The sequence below is a fragment of the Lithobates pipiens genome, unplaced genomic scaffold (genome assembly GCF_037356315.1).
Source record: "Lithobates pipiens isolate NorthernLeopardFrog02 unplaced genomic scaffold, aLitPip1_a1.2 Scaffold_18, whole genome shotgun sequence".
NCBI classification, from domain to species: domain Eukaryota; kingdom Metazoa; phylum Chordata; class Amphibia; order Anura; family Ranidae; genus Lithobates; species Lithobates pipiens.
This window is the reverse complement of record NW_027507758.1, coordinates 441,309,117-441,323,390: the sequence shown is the minus strand read 5'-3', so window position 1 is coordinate 441,323,390 and position 14,274 is coordinate 441,309,117. Positions and strand designations below refer to the sequence as shown.

Here is a 14,274-nt window from a genome sequence, read left to right as displayed (position 1 = left end):
TTTTCACGCCGAAAGTTATAATGCAGTGTATAGGACGTCGTATTTTTCGTCCCGTCGTACGTGCCGTTCACGTCATCGCGCACGGTTTCAGCAAACTGTTCGTCCGTCGTGTGTGGCCATGTCCGTCCATGCTAAGTTTGAGCGGACTGTTTGCCGAAACTGTTTGACGGACAAAGTTGGGCGAACAGTCCGCGCGTGTGTACGCGGCCTTACAACACACTTTGACCTACAGGTAAGCCTAGATTAAGGCTTACCTGTAGGTCCAAGAAATATCTCCTAAACCTACATGGTTTAGGAGATATTAGCCGAAAGACATGCACTGTAGACAGCGGCGCGCAGGCGCACTGAGCACGGCACCCGTCAACGGCAATATGCCGCGCGTGGCGGCTCCCGTGCACATGCACGGGAGTGACGTCATCGCGGCTTCGCTGAATGACAGCGGCGGAGCAGCAAGACCCACCGAGAAGATGGATGCGCCGGACTACAGGGGACAGCGGTGACATCGCTGGCTCCTGTGTCAGGTAAGTGACACATAATGGATTACTATGCGATGCATAGTAGTCCATTATGCTTTACCTTTGCAGGGAATGAAATGGAAGTAAACTCATCAGGGTTTACTTCCTCTTTAAGATGTTTGTTTATCTAAAATACCACCGAACACACTATATGTTTCATTAAGGCAGGTAGAGGATTTTTGGCTATTAGGAACTTGGATAGCTGTAGATGTAACTGTCTCTTTTGCAATGACTACAGAAGTAATAGTTTCAGAAGATCTCATGCTGCTGGACAGATTTTCCTCCTGTCACACAACCATTGTGGAAGAGAACTCAACATTGCCTCAAGGGTCAGAGTATGGAATTGGGGGACACAGATATCCGACAAGCATCACAGCCACAGCGACGAAATGGAGGGGAGATATAGGAAACGTGGGTCGCTGGAGAGGCGAGTATACCTATTGTATAGTCTTCTCTTGTAGGAAGTTCATAGTTTTATATCTTTAGTATCCTGATGAGGGTGTCTGAGGTTTATTTAAAATGTAATATGGATTATTTTAAACTAGAATTTATGTTGTTCTGAAGGGATCCCAAAGTCTAAAGCCTTGCACACGCGATCGGATTTTCGGCAGGGAATTGTGTGATGACAGAACTGTTGGCCTAAAATTCAACCGTTGGTATACTCCATCAGACAATCGCTGTCCAACTTTCCGCCAACAAAGGTTGGATGACAGGCTACTAAATTTTCGGCGGACAGCGGTCTGTTGTCAGATTTTCGTATCGTTTGTACACAAGTCTGTCACACAAAAGTTGAAAGTACAAACAAGCATGCTCAGAACCAATGCTCACCAAACACAACATTAGCAGAAGGTGCCCAAAGGGTGGCGCTCAAGAGCTGAAATTCCACATAGTGGAATTTCCACGTAAACACTGATGGGTTTTACTTCCTCTTTTGCTCCTTGCAAATTAAAAGCATAATGGGCTAGTATGCATCGCATGTGACACTTACCTGCAAACAAATCCATCGCTGTCCCCTGTGCAGGCTGCGTCCATCTTCGCCCTTCTTCTTTCCGGGGGGGCTCCAGGTCTGTGACTGGCCGGAGCTGCGCTACGTCACGCCTGCCCATGCGTGTGGAAGCTGTCAGTAATGGCACATGCTGGGGGAAGAAACAGCACGAAGATCCGTTTCTTCACCGCGGATGAGCCGGTTACATCATTGGCGCACCACAAGTGAAATGTCTCCTAAATGGAGCACGTTTAGGAGATATTTCCACTACCTATAAGTAAGCCTTATTCTAGGCTTACCTATAGTTAAAAGTCACTAGGGAGGGTTTACAACCACTTTAAGACCCTGTGTATACTATTTTCTGCAGATTTGTGTCCAGATTTACCAAAACCATATAATATGAGGTCAAACCTTCAGTTTGTATGCAATCAGGCAGGCCCTTGCACTACATGGTTTTGGTAAATCTGAAGACAGAAATCTGCAGAAAATCCAATAGTGTGTATTGGGCCTTAGACAAAATAGTTCACAAAAACGGAACACAATTTTATTAGCTAAACTTTGCAACTTTTCTTCCAAACATACTTCACGTGCCAGGGCTACCCTTTGTCACATATGGAAATGAGCGCTAGGAGAAGTTGGGTTTGTGAACGGAATACTGAACGTCATGTTCTGGCACTCTGCCCTCCACAGGACCAAGTTGTCAAACTCCATTCATTCAATGTGATGGCAATTTGTTTAGCTGGGTTTTATTAGTGCATATAAAATAATCAAACTGTAAACCCACAGAAGGAAAACAGCATAAAAAAAAAAAAAAAAAAAACAAGAAAAAAAAAACTCTTATGTAGCCAGCACAATAATGAGTTAAAGTATAACAATGCCTAAGCTTTTTTTTTTTTGAATAGGAGTTGATTTTTTTTTCTTTTGCCAACTGTGTCTCATTAGGAAGATTTCCGATCACGTTCCGTCATGTAGACTCAACAAGAAGTGAGAGGATATTTTCCAATGTGTGGGAAAATTCTCTTATACCTAGTTTTACTAGTAGTCTGTTCCATGTACATACATACACACACACACACACACACACACACACACACACTCCATGGTAGGTGGAGTTTTACTGCTGAGTTGCAAGCAGCCTGCTAAGTATGAAGTAGTGCACCACATACTAGCTCATTATGAACTACTTAGCTTAGATTGAAGCCCCTGTATCGCAGCCAGGTCCAGGCCGCGGGAGCTGAAATCTTGCCCTCTGCATTTCTTGCGGGAGTCACAGTGTCACTCACAGCGCTGGAGCCGCCATGGCGTCACACCCGCACATGCGCGCAGGAGTCTTCATCCCGGCAAGGTCCAGCAGCGTCTGCTACATTCAGAGCGCATGCATCTCTGACGTCAGCAGCTGCACGCAAAGGAAATATATTAAATTTTACCTACAGGTAAGCCTTATTATAGGCTTACCTGTAGATAAAAATGACAAATTAGGGTACACAACCACTTTAGTCTGAAGATCTTACATAGAGCTCAGGATCCTCCCAATGCTTTCCAGTGACAGCACTTGGACTTGGCAATAGCCTTCTCAGGCACGTAGCACTGCATTATGGAAAATATTAACGAGCATTCTATGCTACCCTAAGCAAGAAATACCAAGTTTTCTTTGGGGCTTTGGCTGGTGAACAGGGAGGCAAAGAAACAAGTAAAAAGTAAAAACACTGAGGGGCTCCTGCTAAACATCAGTTAGTCTGCCCTAAAAGTCCAGATTCCCTTTAATAATGAAATTTTGATTCTCAAAAAAAATAAAGAAAAAAACAATGATCACTAATGGTTTAACCACTGATATGTGTGACTATTGCAATCAATGCATGGTTCAGTCCCACTGCTGGCAAAAATGTGCAAAATTCCCCCTCATAAGGCATACCAATTAAAATCAGAAGATTCAGTACTAACATTTATAGCATCAATTATCCCCAAGCAGAAAAACCTGTTTTACCTTACATGCAAAAACACCACTTAAACGCAGTCAAACACACATATTATACCAAGGGTCAGAACCTTTTTGCACATTATGTGTCAATTACAAGCATTAAAACAACCGGTGTGCCAGTAGCTGCATAGTTTATTTTCAGTTTTTGAACTCAGTCGTACTGCTACACTGGCAAGTTAAACTTGATCATTATTTATATAGGTGCACACACAAAACAGGTTCATATTTACTATGAAAGTGGTAGTAAAGTCTTTTTTAAACCTATACCTACAGGTAAGCCTATGATAAGGCTTACCTGTAGGTACAGTGAATATCTCTTAAACCTGCATTGTTTAGGAGCTAGTCACACTGCATGCAGCCGGTGACGTCCCGCCAAATGCGCTCTGAAGGCATGGCATACCCGTGTCATCCCTTTAGAGCCCTGTGCTGTGGCCCTTAGTTGCACATGAGTGATGTCACCACGGCTTGGCCAATCAGAAGGCCAGAGCACTTGAACCCTAAAGGGAGATCGGGTGAAGATGAAAGTCCTTTCAGTAGCGTCAGCATAGGGCTTTGTTTTAAGGTAAGCATTTCATAATGTGCTAGTATCATGCAGGTTTAATACCGTTTTAACTGAGCGGTAAACTGAACTTCAGTTTCAGTGTGATCCCTGCTCTTGTCCTTCACTGCTCAGTTGTACTTTGTTTGGTCTATAACATGGATGTACAATTAGCGGACCTCCAGCTGTTGCAAAACTACAACTCCCATCATGCCTCTGCCTCTGGGTGTCATGCTTGTGGCTGTCAGAGACTTGCTATGCCTCATGGGACTTGTAGTTCTGCAACAGCTGGAGGTCCGCTAATTGCATATCCCTGGTCTATAAGATGATCATTTCAGCTACAGACAAGCACTCTGAATTGTCTGTTGCAAGTCAGCTGCCAGATGGACTTAACACTGTCATTAGGGGTGAAAAACAACAGTTCACACATGCATGTGAATCCAAATACAGAGAAATGCAAGACACCTTTTCAAACGACTTTGGTAAACTCAGTAGACTGAAAACTAGACAATGGGGGTCATTTACGAAAAGAAAATCCACTTTGCACTACAAGTGCACTTGGAAGTGCAGTCGCTCTAAATCTAAGGGGTAGATCTGAAACGAGAGGAAGTTCTGCTGATTTTATCATCCAATCATGTGCAAGCTAAAATGCTGTTTTTTTATTTTCCTTGCATGTCTACAACGACTTTACTTCCAAGTGCACTTGCAGTGCAAAGTGGATTTTTCTTTTGTAAATAACCCCCAATATTTCACAAAATATACTACAGACATGTTTTAATGGGAAATGCATAGCTCCCAACTGTCCCCGATTTTGAGGGACTGTCCCTAATTTGGAGCAATGTCCCTCTGTCCCCTCTATTTGTCCTTCATTTTGTTATGATCTATATTGTTGTATATAAAATGCACTTTTTATCTATCAAAAAGTGTTTTCCAATGCTAAACCTTTCATCCAATTTCTAATTTGCTGCATTTGTAGATTCCAAAAGCCAATATAAAGGAATAGTAGTGGTAAAAAAAGCACTTGTGGGTTTAACCAATCTTATTCTTTTGTACAATTTTCCTTTAAGGGGGTGTGGCAAGGGGTGTGTCCTATGCCTGCATACTTTTGCTCATAGGCATCCCTCATTCCCATCTTTGAAAGTTGGGAGGTATGGAATATCAGATCATTTTGTAGACTTTGTGCCTTTATGACCTTCCGGGTGCCACTAAAAATGGCTTTGTGCACCCACTGTGGCACGCATTCCTTAGGTTGCTGACCCCTGTGCATATACAATTTTGGCCATACACAGCTCAAGTTTTGGCCAATGAAACATCTGAAATTTGAACTGTGGGTTGCAACTGATGGTAAGTTCAATCAGTTGCAGTCACTTTTTGGGTATTTTGACAGGTGTGGGTATTGCAGCTGTCAGAATACAATGGCAAGTGGGGAAGATATGTCCATCTACCCTGTTGGATTGAGAAATCTATTGATTTCTCCGGTTTAGCCTGTGGCAATTTCTAATGCCAAGTACACACGATCGGAATTATAGTCGGAAAAAGGTCTGATGGTTTTCCTGACGGAATTCCGCTCAAGCTGTCTTGCCTACACGCACCAAATTCCGACCGTCAAGAATGTGGCGATGTACAACATGTACAACGGGACTAGAAAAAGGAAGTTCATTAGCCAGCCAGTAGCCAATAGCTTCCGTCTCTTAGTTGAATCTGAACATGCGTAAGTTTTTGCATGTTGGAATTGCATACACACGATCGAAATTTATATAGATAGAACGTTTTTCAGTCTATAAAAATTGAGAACATGCTCTCAAATTTTTGCTGGCATGAATTCGGCCAGCTAAATTTCGATAGTGCCTACACACGGTCGCATTTTCCGATGAAAAGCTCTCATCGGTCTTTTGCTATCCGAAATTCCGATCGTGTGTACGCAGCATTGGAGTGCATTTGATAAAATCAGTTTACAACTGGGACCAACAGTAAAATATCTTCAGTACACTTGCATAACACATTGGAGTTAGTCTGCCCAGCAAAAAAAAAAGTACAGTTCTGCTGCTTTTTGAGTCAAACCCATAGAAAAATAAGCCTGGCTCCCACTCAGTTAAAAAACAATCTTCATCCAATGGATCCTGCATTTCAATTACCCGCTAACAAAACCCATTACACACACTGCACCTCACACACTAAACCTCTTCTCTGCTACTACAGAACTTCCCAAGGTCTTTTACTGCTCCCCTCAGCATGAGGCCAGACCTTCCCCTCCTCTCCATCCACAAAGAATCACTTTGTTGTGTACAGAGGGACAAAGGATGGGTGACACAAACTATTCCCTCTTCCCCTGAGCTAACTATGGGAAAAATCTTACCGCACAACTAACACGTAGCTTTAAAGAGCACGTTTTCCATCATTCCTTTTATAGCCCATTCTCTAAAATGCCATTTAAAAAGGAAATGTATCATTTTTACACTTAGCTCTTTTGAAATAGTCACTATATTTGCCACAGAGATCTAAAAATAATGATGTATTTTTGAAAATACGCCAGCATATTAACATAGATAATGACAGTAGCATCTTGGAATTTTGATGCCACTGTCCAGTTCATTTTTAGTGAGAACTCTGAGTGGCCCCCTTCTTTAACCCACGAGCAAACAGGCACTAAAGCAGGAGGTCACATGATGCCATAAGGTGGCTTTGCATCTGATTGTAAAGATGGTAGGTGGTCAGCTTTACTGGATACACTCTGGTCTAGTCAAGTAACCAATAAAAATTTGTGGTAAATAATATATTCGATAAAAAAAAAAAAAAAAAAAAAAAAAAACACAACAAGGCATGAAGCATTTGGGGTAAACTGGTTAATCTCTGTATTTGTGGGCGACACTAAGCTAAGGAGGGAAATAACTTCTTCACAGGATGTGGAAACCTTGCATGAAGATCTGAACAAATGAATGGGGTGGGCAACTACATGGCAAATGAGGTTTAATGTAGAAAAATTTAAAATAATGCATTTGGTTGGCAAAAATATGAATGCAATCTACTAACTAGGGGGTGAACCTCTGGGGGAATTTAGGATGGAAAAGGTCCTGGGGGTCCTAGTAGATGATAGGCTCAGTAAGGGCATGCAATGCCAAGCTGCTACTAATGCCACGTACACACGCCCGGACTTTCCGACACACTAGGTCCGAAGGGATTAGTCCGGACAATTCGATCATGTGTGGGCTAGTCCAACAGTTTTTTTCTAAAAATAAATCTGATGGACCTAGAAACAGAACATGTTTCAAATCTATCTGACAGACTCAATTCCGACGGACTAAAATTGGGAAAACCGATCGTCTGTGTGCTGGTCTGTCGGACCAAATACGACGCAAGCGAAGCTATTGGCTACTGGCTATTGAACTTCCTTGTTTAGTCCCGTCTTACGTCATCACGTTCAAAATGAACGGACTTATGAACAGACTTAGTCCATTCGTGTGTAGGCAAGTCCATTTGTTAAGTCCGTCAGAGCTCCACCGAAAGTCCGTCGGGAAGACCGTTGGACCTAGTCTGCCGCAAAGTCTGGTTTTGTGTACGCTGTATAACAAAGCAAACAGAACATTGGCATCCATTAAAAAGGGGATTAACTCCAGGGATAAAGCAATAATCCTCCCGCTCTACAAGTCTCTGGTCCGGCCGCACCTAGAGTATGGTGTCCAGTTCTGGGCACCAGTCCTCAGGAAGGATGTACTGGGAATGGAGCGAGTACAAAGAAGGGCAACAAAGCTAATAAAGGGTTTGGAGGATATTATTTATGAAGAAAGGTTGCGAGCACTGAATTTATTCTCTCTGGAGAAGAGACACTTGAGAGGGGATATGATTTCCATTTACAAATACAATTTCAATTTATAAATACCATACTGGTGACCCCACAATAGGGATAAAACTTTTTTCGTGGAAGGGAGTTTAATAAGACACGTGGTCACTATCCAAAATTAGGAGAAAAAATGTGTAACCTTAAACTACGTAGAGGGTTCTTTACTGTAAGAGCGACAAGGATGTGGAATTCCCTTCCACAGGTGGTGGTCTCAGCGGGGGGCATTGATAGTTTCAAGAAACTATTAGATAAGAAGCTGAACGACCACAACATACAGGAATATACAATGTAATACTGACATATAATCACACACATAGGTTGGACTTGATGGACTTGTGTCTTTTTCAACCTCACCTACTATGCAACTATGTATGTAACTATGTACAGTGAAAGCATTCATTATTTTTTCTAATGTGAACGTTCCTTACTAATTCCATTGTGAACAAACGGTCATTATGGTTGATTGTAGCTAGAGATATTTAGGTCAGATGCTGTTAATGAAAGCCTAAAGCAGCCCATAGATGATCCAGTGGGTTGATTGAAAAAACAGACTCAAATTGCCATTCCACACATTCGAGGGGGGGGGGGGGGGGCATTCCTACTGAGCTGGTTTACACAGAATAGCAATATATTTAGCTCACTGGTAGAAAAGTAAGTATGTATGTATGTATGTATGTATGTATGTATGTATGTATGTATATATATATATATATATATTTATTATTACTAGATTTACGGTGTATTATATATATACACATTAGATAGCAAAAGAGAGAATTTACATACCACAGACAACTGACTCCATGTTGACCTCAGGGGTTTATACTGTACAATGATCCGATCTTCTTTTGGCTCTTTGGATTCCGCATCCTCATCTGAGTCATTATCCAGGGCTTTCTCTTTGTAGTTCTGGTATAAGACAGCATTTTCTGAAAGTAATGCAGATTTTATTTTACTAAAACAAGTCAAGAAAACTATATAATCACATTAAAAACAAATCAGCTCATATCAGAAGAAAATGTTGGCAACAAAAACAAAAAAAATAAATAAAAAAATGCCATCCCATGTGTTTTACAAGTTAAACATACATTTCAGCATAGCATATACATCATGGAAACTATAGGCCCAATGTCAAGTTAAAAATAGGAAAGCAAGCATTTGTTTATATACACCGATACGTGCACAGAGACATTGTATTATAAATGGATAATTCTATGGCATGTTGGGGGCAGATGAAAAATGAGAGGGAGGAATCATGGTTAAAAATAGATGCGCTTCCTGTCAATAGCGAACGCATGCAATAGAACACTGAACGAGTATCGCTACTGCCCGTGTACTCTTGAGAAGATACTTTGACAACTGATATTTAACAGTAAAAAAAAAAAAACGACAAACACTATAAAAACTTTGTAAGCAAAAGCAATGGAGACATCCAAAGAGTTTATTTTTGTAGCAGGGCCTACTCATTTATCCGCAGTTGTCCAAGTGCATCAAATCTTATAACTGACCCAGTAAGGTTTTCAAAAGTAAAGAAGCCCAGGTTAAAAGCGAACATGTGAAAATGCATTGCAAATTGTGTGCCTATATAGCAGACAGCATCAAAGCAATAGAGCTTAAATGTCCATGCACACAACCTGTGAATTCTTATGCCCCATACACACGAGCGGAATTTCCGTCGGAAAAATCTTGGATGGTTTTTCCAACGGAATTCCGCTCAAGCTTGTCTTACATACACACAGTTACACAAAATTTCTCTGTACTTTCGACAGTCAAGAACACAGTGACATACAACACTACGATGAGCCAAGAAAATTAAGTTCAATGCTTCCGAGCACAGGTCAAATTGTTTCCGAGCATGCATAGGAATTTTGCACGGCGGAATTGCTACAGACAATCAAAATTTCCAATCGGAACTTTTTCCGTCGGAAAAATAGAGAACCTGCTCTCAATCTTTTGCCATCAAAAACTGGAGTTAGTACTTACCGGTAACTCCTTTTCCGGTGGTCTTCCAGGACAGCCCTTGAGAGATGGAGCTCCTCCCATCGACCCAGGAAACACATTGCCACAGTTCAAAAGGCGGTCCCTCAGGTCCCTGGTCAGTCATTCACCAAGAACCGAAGGATGGAACTGAAAAACATATAAACCATAACAGGTAATAACATTAGTACATCATTATAATCAAATAAAGGGTGGGATCGTGCTGTCCTGGAAGACCACCGGAAAAGGAGTTACCGGTAAGTACTAACTCCAGTTTTCCCAAGTGTTCTTCCAGGACAGCCCTTGAGAGGATCCCCAAGTACTTACCAGATTAGGGGGGGACCACGGCCTGGAGGACTTTCCTCCCAAAGGCCTGATCCTGACTAGACATTAAGTCCAGTCGGTAATGCCTTGTAAAGGTGGAAAAGCTTGACCATGTGGCTGCTTTACATACCTGCTCCGGGGTGGCACCAGCTCTTTCTGCCCAGGATGCAGACAACGCTCTTGTGGAGTGAGCTTTAACACCCTCAGGAGGATCTCTATTCAAGGCCTTATACCCCTCTGCTATAGCTAGCCTAATCCATCTAGCTATGGTTACTTTTGAAGCTTTCTGTCCCCTACGCTGTCCGGAGAAAAGGACAAAAAGGGAGTCTGAAATTCTGAATGGATTTGTTACTTTAAGGTATTCTAGAACACACCTCCTCACATCCAATAAATGAAAACGTTCCTCTTTCTCATTTGCTGCATTTTGACAAAATGAGGGAAGGACAATATCTTGGGACCTATGGAAGCTAGATGCTACCTTTGGTAAGAACCCAGGGTCTGTCTTTAGAATGACTCTGTCTTCTAGGATCTGTAGAAAAGGTTCCCTGATGGAAAGGGCTTGGATTTCACTGACCCTACGGGCTGAAGTGATTGCCACCAGGAGTACTGTCTTAAATGTAACAAGCCTTAAGGAGGCCTCCGAGATAGGCTCAAAGGGTGACCCCAAGAAAGCTTTTAGTACAACTGCTAAATCCCAGGATGGGACTTTGGTGACTCTGACTGGCTTGCGTCTAGCGACTGCCTTACAGAATCTAGCGACAAAAGGATTTTCCTGTAAACGTTCATCTAGGTACACACTTAAGGCAGCTATCTGTACCTTAATGGTACTTAGGGTTAAACCCTTGTTTACACCTTCCTGTAAAAACTGTAGAATATTAGCCGTGTTTATGTCACGGCTATTCAACCAGCTATTAAATTTTTGCCAGACTTTTTTGTAAATAGCCCTCGTGACTGGTTTGCGACTCTGTAGTAAGGTCGCAATTACCTCATCTGTCAGGCCCTTACTCTTTAAGATTTCCTCCTCAGTAACCACGCCGAAAGCTTCAGTGTGGCGACCTGTGGATGGTAAAGAGGTCCCTGCGACAGGAGGTCCTGTCTGTAGGGAAGCCTTAGAGGTGGACAATCTGTCAATTGTAGCAACGTTGTGAACCATGGTCTCCTGGGCCAAAACGGTGCTACTAGAATCAAACAGGTTTTTTCCTTGAGGAATCTTGCTAGGACCCTCGGAATGAGATGAAGAGGGGGAAAAGCATACGCCAGACTGAAAGACCATGGAGCTTGCAAGGCATCTACAGCCAGGGGCCGATCTCCTGGGTTTAGCGAGAAAAAATTTGGAACCTTTGCATTGTTTTTGTTCGCAAAAAGGTCTACCTCTGGTTTTCCCCAGTGATTTGTTATGAGATTGAATGCCTCTGGGTGTAAGGACCATTCTTGGTTCGAAATCTTTTGTCGACTCAAGAAGTCCGCCGTGTTGTTCAGCTCCCCTTTCAGGTGGACTGCAGAAATGGATTCCAGATTGGCTTCTGCCCACTGGAAAATGCGTCTGGCTACTACCATCAAACGAGGACTTTTGGTACCTCCCTGTTTGTTTATGTATGCTACAGCCGTCATATTGTCTGAACGGACTTGTAGATGGTGACCCTGTATTGTGGGGTGAAAGGCTAAGACCGCTCTCAGGATTGCTGTTAGCTCTTTCCAGTTGGAAGAGAAACATTTCTCTTCCGGGGTCCACTTGTCCTGGACCCAGCTTGAGCCGAGGTGGGCTCCCCAGCCCCAACTGCTCGCATCTGCTGTCAGTGTTGAAGTGATAGGAAGGACCCAATGAACCCCTTTGTTCAGGTTCTCCCTGTCCTTCCACCACCAGAGGGAGCGTTTTATCCTTGAGGGGATCAAAACTTCCTCCTCCAGATCTCTGCCCCTTAATTGTTCTAGCAGAAACCCCTGAAGGTCTCTTTGGTGGAACCTGGCCCATTGTACGGCTGGAATGGCTGCTGTCATAAGACCTAAGACCGACATTACTTCCCTCACTGTACATTTGGGGCTGCATTGAAGAAAAGATATTCTCTGCCACAGATTCAAAATCTTTTCTTCCGGCAGTATAATTTTTTGATCTACTGACTTGATCCAGTAACCCAGATACAGGATCTCCTGTGTTGGGGTTGTCTTGGATTTCTCCTGGCTGACAAGCCACCCTAACCGACTCAGGCTGAGTTGAGTCAACTCCAGATCCTGAGAAAGACGACTCTCCGAGCGTGCTGTTAGGAGTAGATCGTCTAGGTAGGGAATAATTGAGACTGACTGAAGCCTCAGTGGAACTAAAGCCTCTCCGAGAACTTTGGTAAAGATTCTTGGGGAGGATGACAGACCGAAGGGAAGCGCTCGGCACTGAAAGTGGTAAACCCTTGTGTCTATCTGTACTGCCATTCGAAGGAATTTCTGGCATTCCTCCTTTATTGGAATATGCAGATAAGCATCCCTTAAATCCAGGGTAGCCATAAACATCTCTTTCTGAAGGAGATTCTTTATGGAGTAAATGGACTCCATCCGAAATCTCTTGTAACGGATGGAGCGATTCAATGGTCGGAGATTCATAATTAATCTGAATCTTCCTGACGGCTTTTTTACTACAAAAATGTGAGAGTAAAAACCGTCTCCTTGTTCCTGTATAGGGACTGGTGTCAATACTTCTTGATCCACCATCTCCCCTATCAGTAAGGGTAAGGCCCTGGCCTTTTCTGAGTGACTTGGAAGTTTTGTCACTACAAACTTTGAAGGAGGGCGGCTGTGAAACTCCAGCGCATGACCCCTTTTTATTATGTTTAAGACAAATTCGTTTGAAGTTGTCTCTTCCCATTGTGGAAGGAATTGGCTTAATCTTCCTCCCACAGGGACCCTGGCATCACTGGGGTTTGGGATCCTGATTGGGGCGGCTAAACAGTATGCCCCCTTTTCCTTTCCCTTTATGCCCCGACCAATGTTTTTTGGGGATTGAACTCTTCTCTGGTTTAGAGGGTTCTTTAAAGGGACGAAAAATTTTTCTTTGAAAATTTTTCTTTTTTGCGGGAAAGGTTTTCTTTTTATCCGCCGTCCTTTCTAAGGCGGAGTCTAATTCAGGCCCGAAGACTAAGTCTCCTGTAAAAGGGACGCTGCACAGGCGGGTCTTAGACGCCGTGTCTCCCCCCCAGGTTTTCATCCATACTGACCTCCTTGCTGCCACTGAAAGTGCTGCTGACTTAGCCGCAAATTTTACGGAGTCCGTGGAGGCGTCAGAGATGAAACTGGTGGCCTTAAAAAGCATAGGGAAGGATTTCAGAAGCTCCCCCCTAGGAGTGCCTGCTTTTAAATGTTCTTGAAGTTGCGACAACCAGAACTCCAGGTTTCTAGCTACACAAGAAGTGGCTAGAGCTGGTTTTAAGCCTGCCATAGAGGCATCCCAGGCCCTCTTTAAGACAATGTCAGTTCTCCTGTCCATTGGATCTTTCAGGTGACCCATATCTTCAAAAGCCAGATCAGCCTGTTTTGAGATTTTGGACAAAGGGGCGTCTAGTTTAGGATTTTTATTCCAGACCGCCTCTGGGCTCTCATCAAAAGGGAACCTTCTCTTAAGGGATTTAGGAAAGAAAACCTTTTTATCTGGTTCAGACCACTCCTTAAGGACAAGGTCAGAAAGCACCTTATGTATAGGGAAAACCCTTGCTTTCTTTTTCCCCAGAGCCTCATACATTTGATCATGTCTAGATAACTGAGTTTCTTCCTCCTCAATTTCCAGCGTATCATAGATAGCCCCCATTAGCTCATCTACTTCCTCAAGAGACAATCTATACTTTGAGGCTTTGGATGTTACTTGATCCTCTTCCTGACCCGAGTCAGTGTCAGAGGAATCGGGGCTAATCAACGTGGGGCTAGGCTCCCTGATCATACGGGGCTCCCCTGAGCTGGGTGTTGTAAGGCATGGTGAGGAAGAGATTATAGTTGCTTTACTCGTGGAGGCAGCTGCAGCTGATCCCACGTCAGTGATTAACTCCCGGAGGGACTTAAAGGTCGACGCCATTTCCTCTTTAAAGGAGCCCAAAAACTTTGCTAAAGGGGAATCTGCCTCAGATTTAAGCAAGCTTGCAA

At 43.1% G+C, this 14,274-nt stretch overlaps 1 protein-coding gene across 1 annotated transcript in view; it reads right to left on the bottom strand.

Moving 5' to 3' along the window:
• The window catches only part of ARHGEF26 (Rho guanine nucleotide exchange factor 26), a 219,390-nt gene that overhangs the window by 157,994 nt on the left and 47,122 nt on the right, over positions 1-14,274 (bottom strand). The window contains exon 4 of the mRNA XM_077488153.1: positions 8,641-8,783. Coding sequence (XP_077344279.1) covers positions 8,641-8,783 — 143 coding nt within the window. The remainder of the gene's footprint in view (positions 1-8,640; positions 8,784-14,274) is intronic.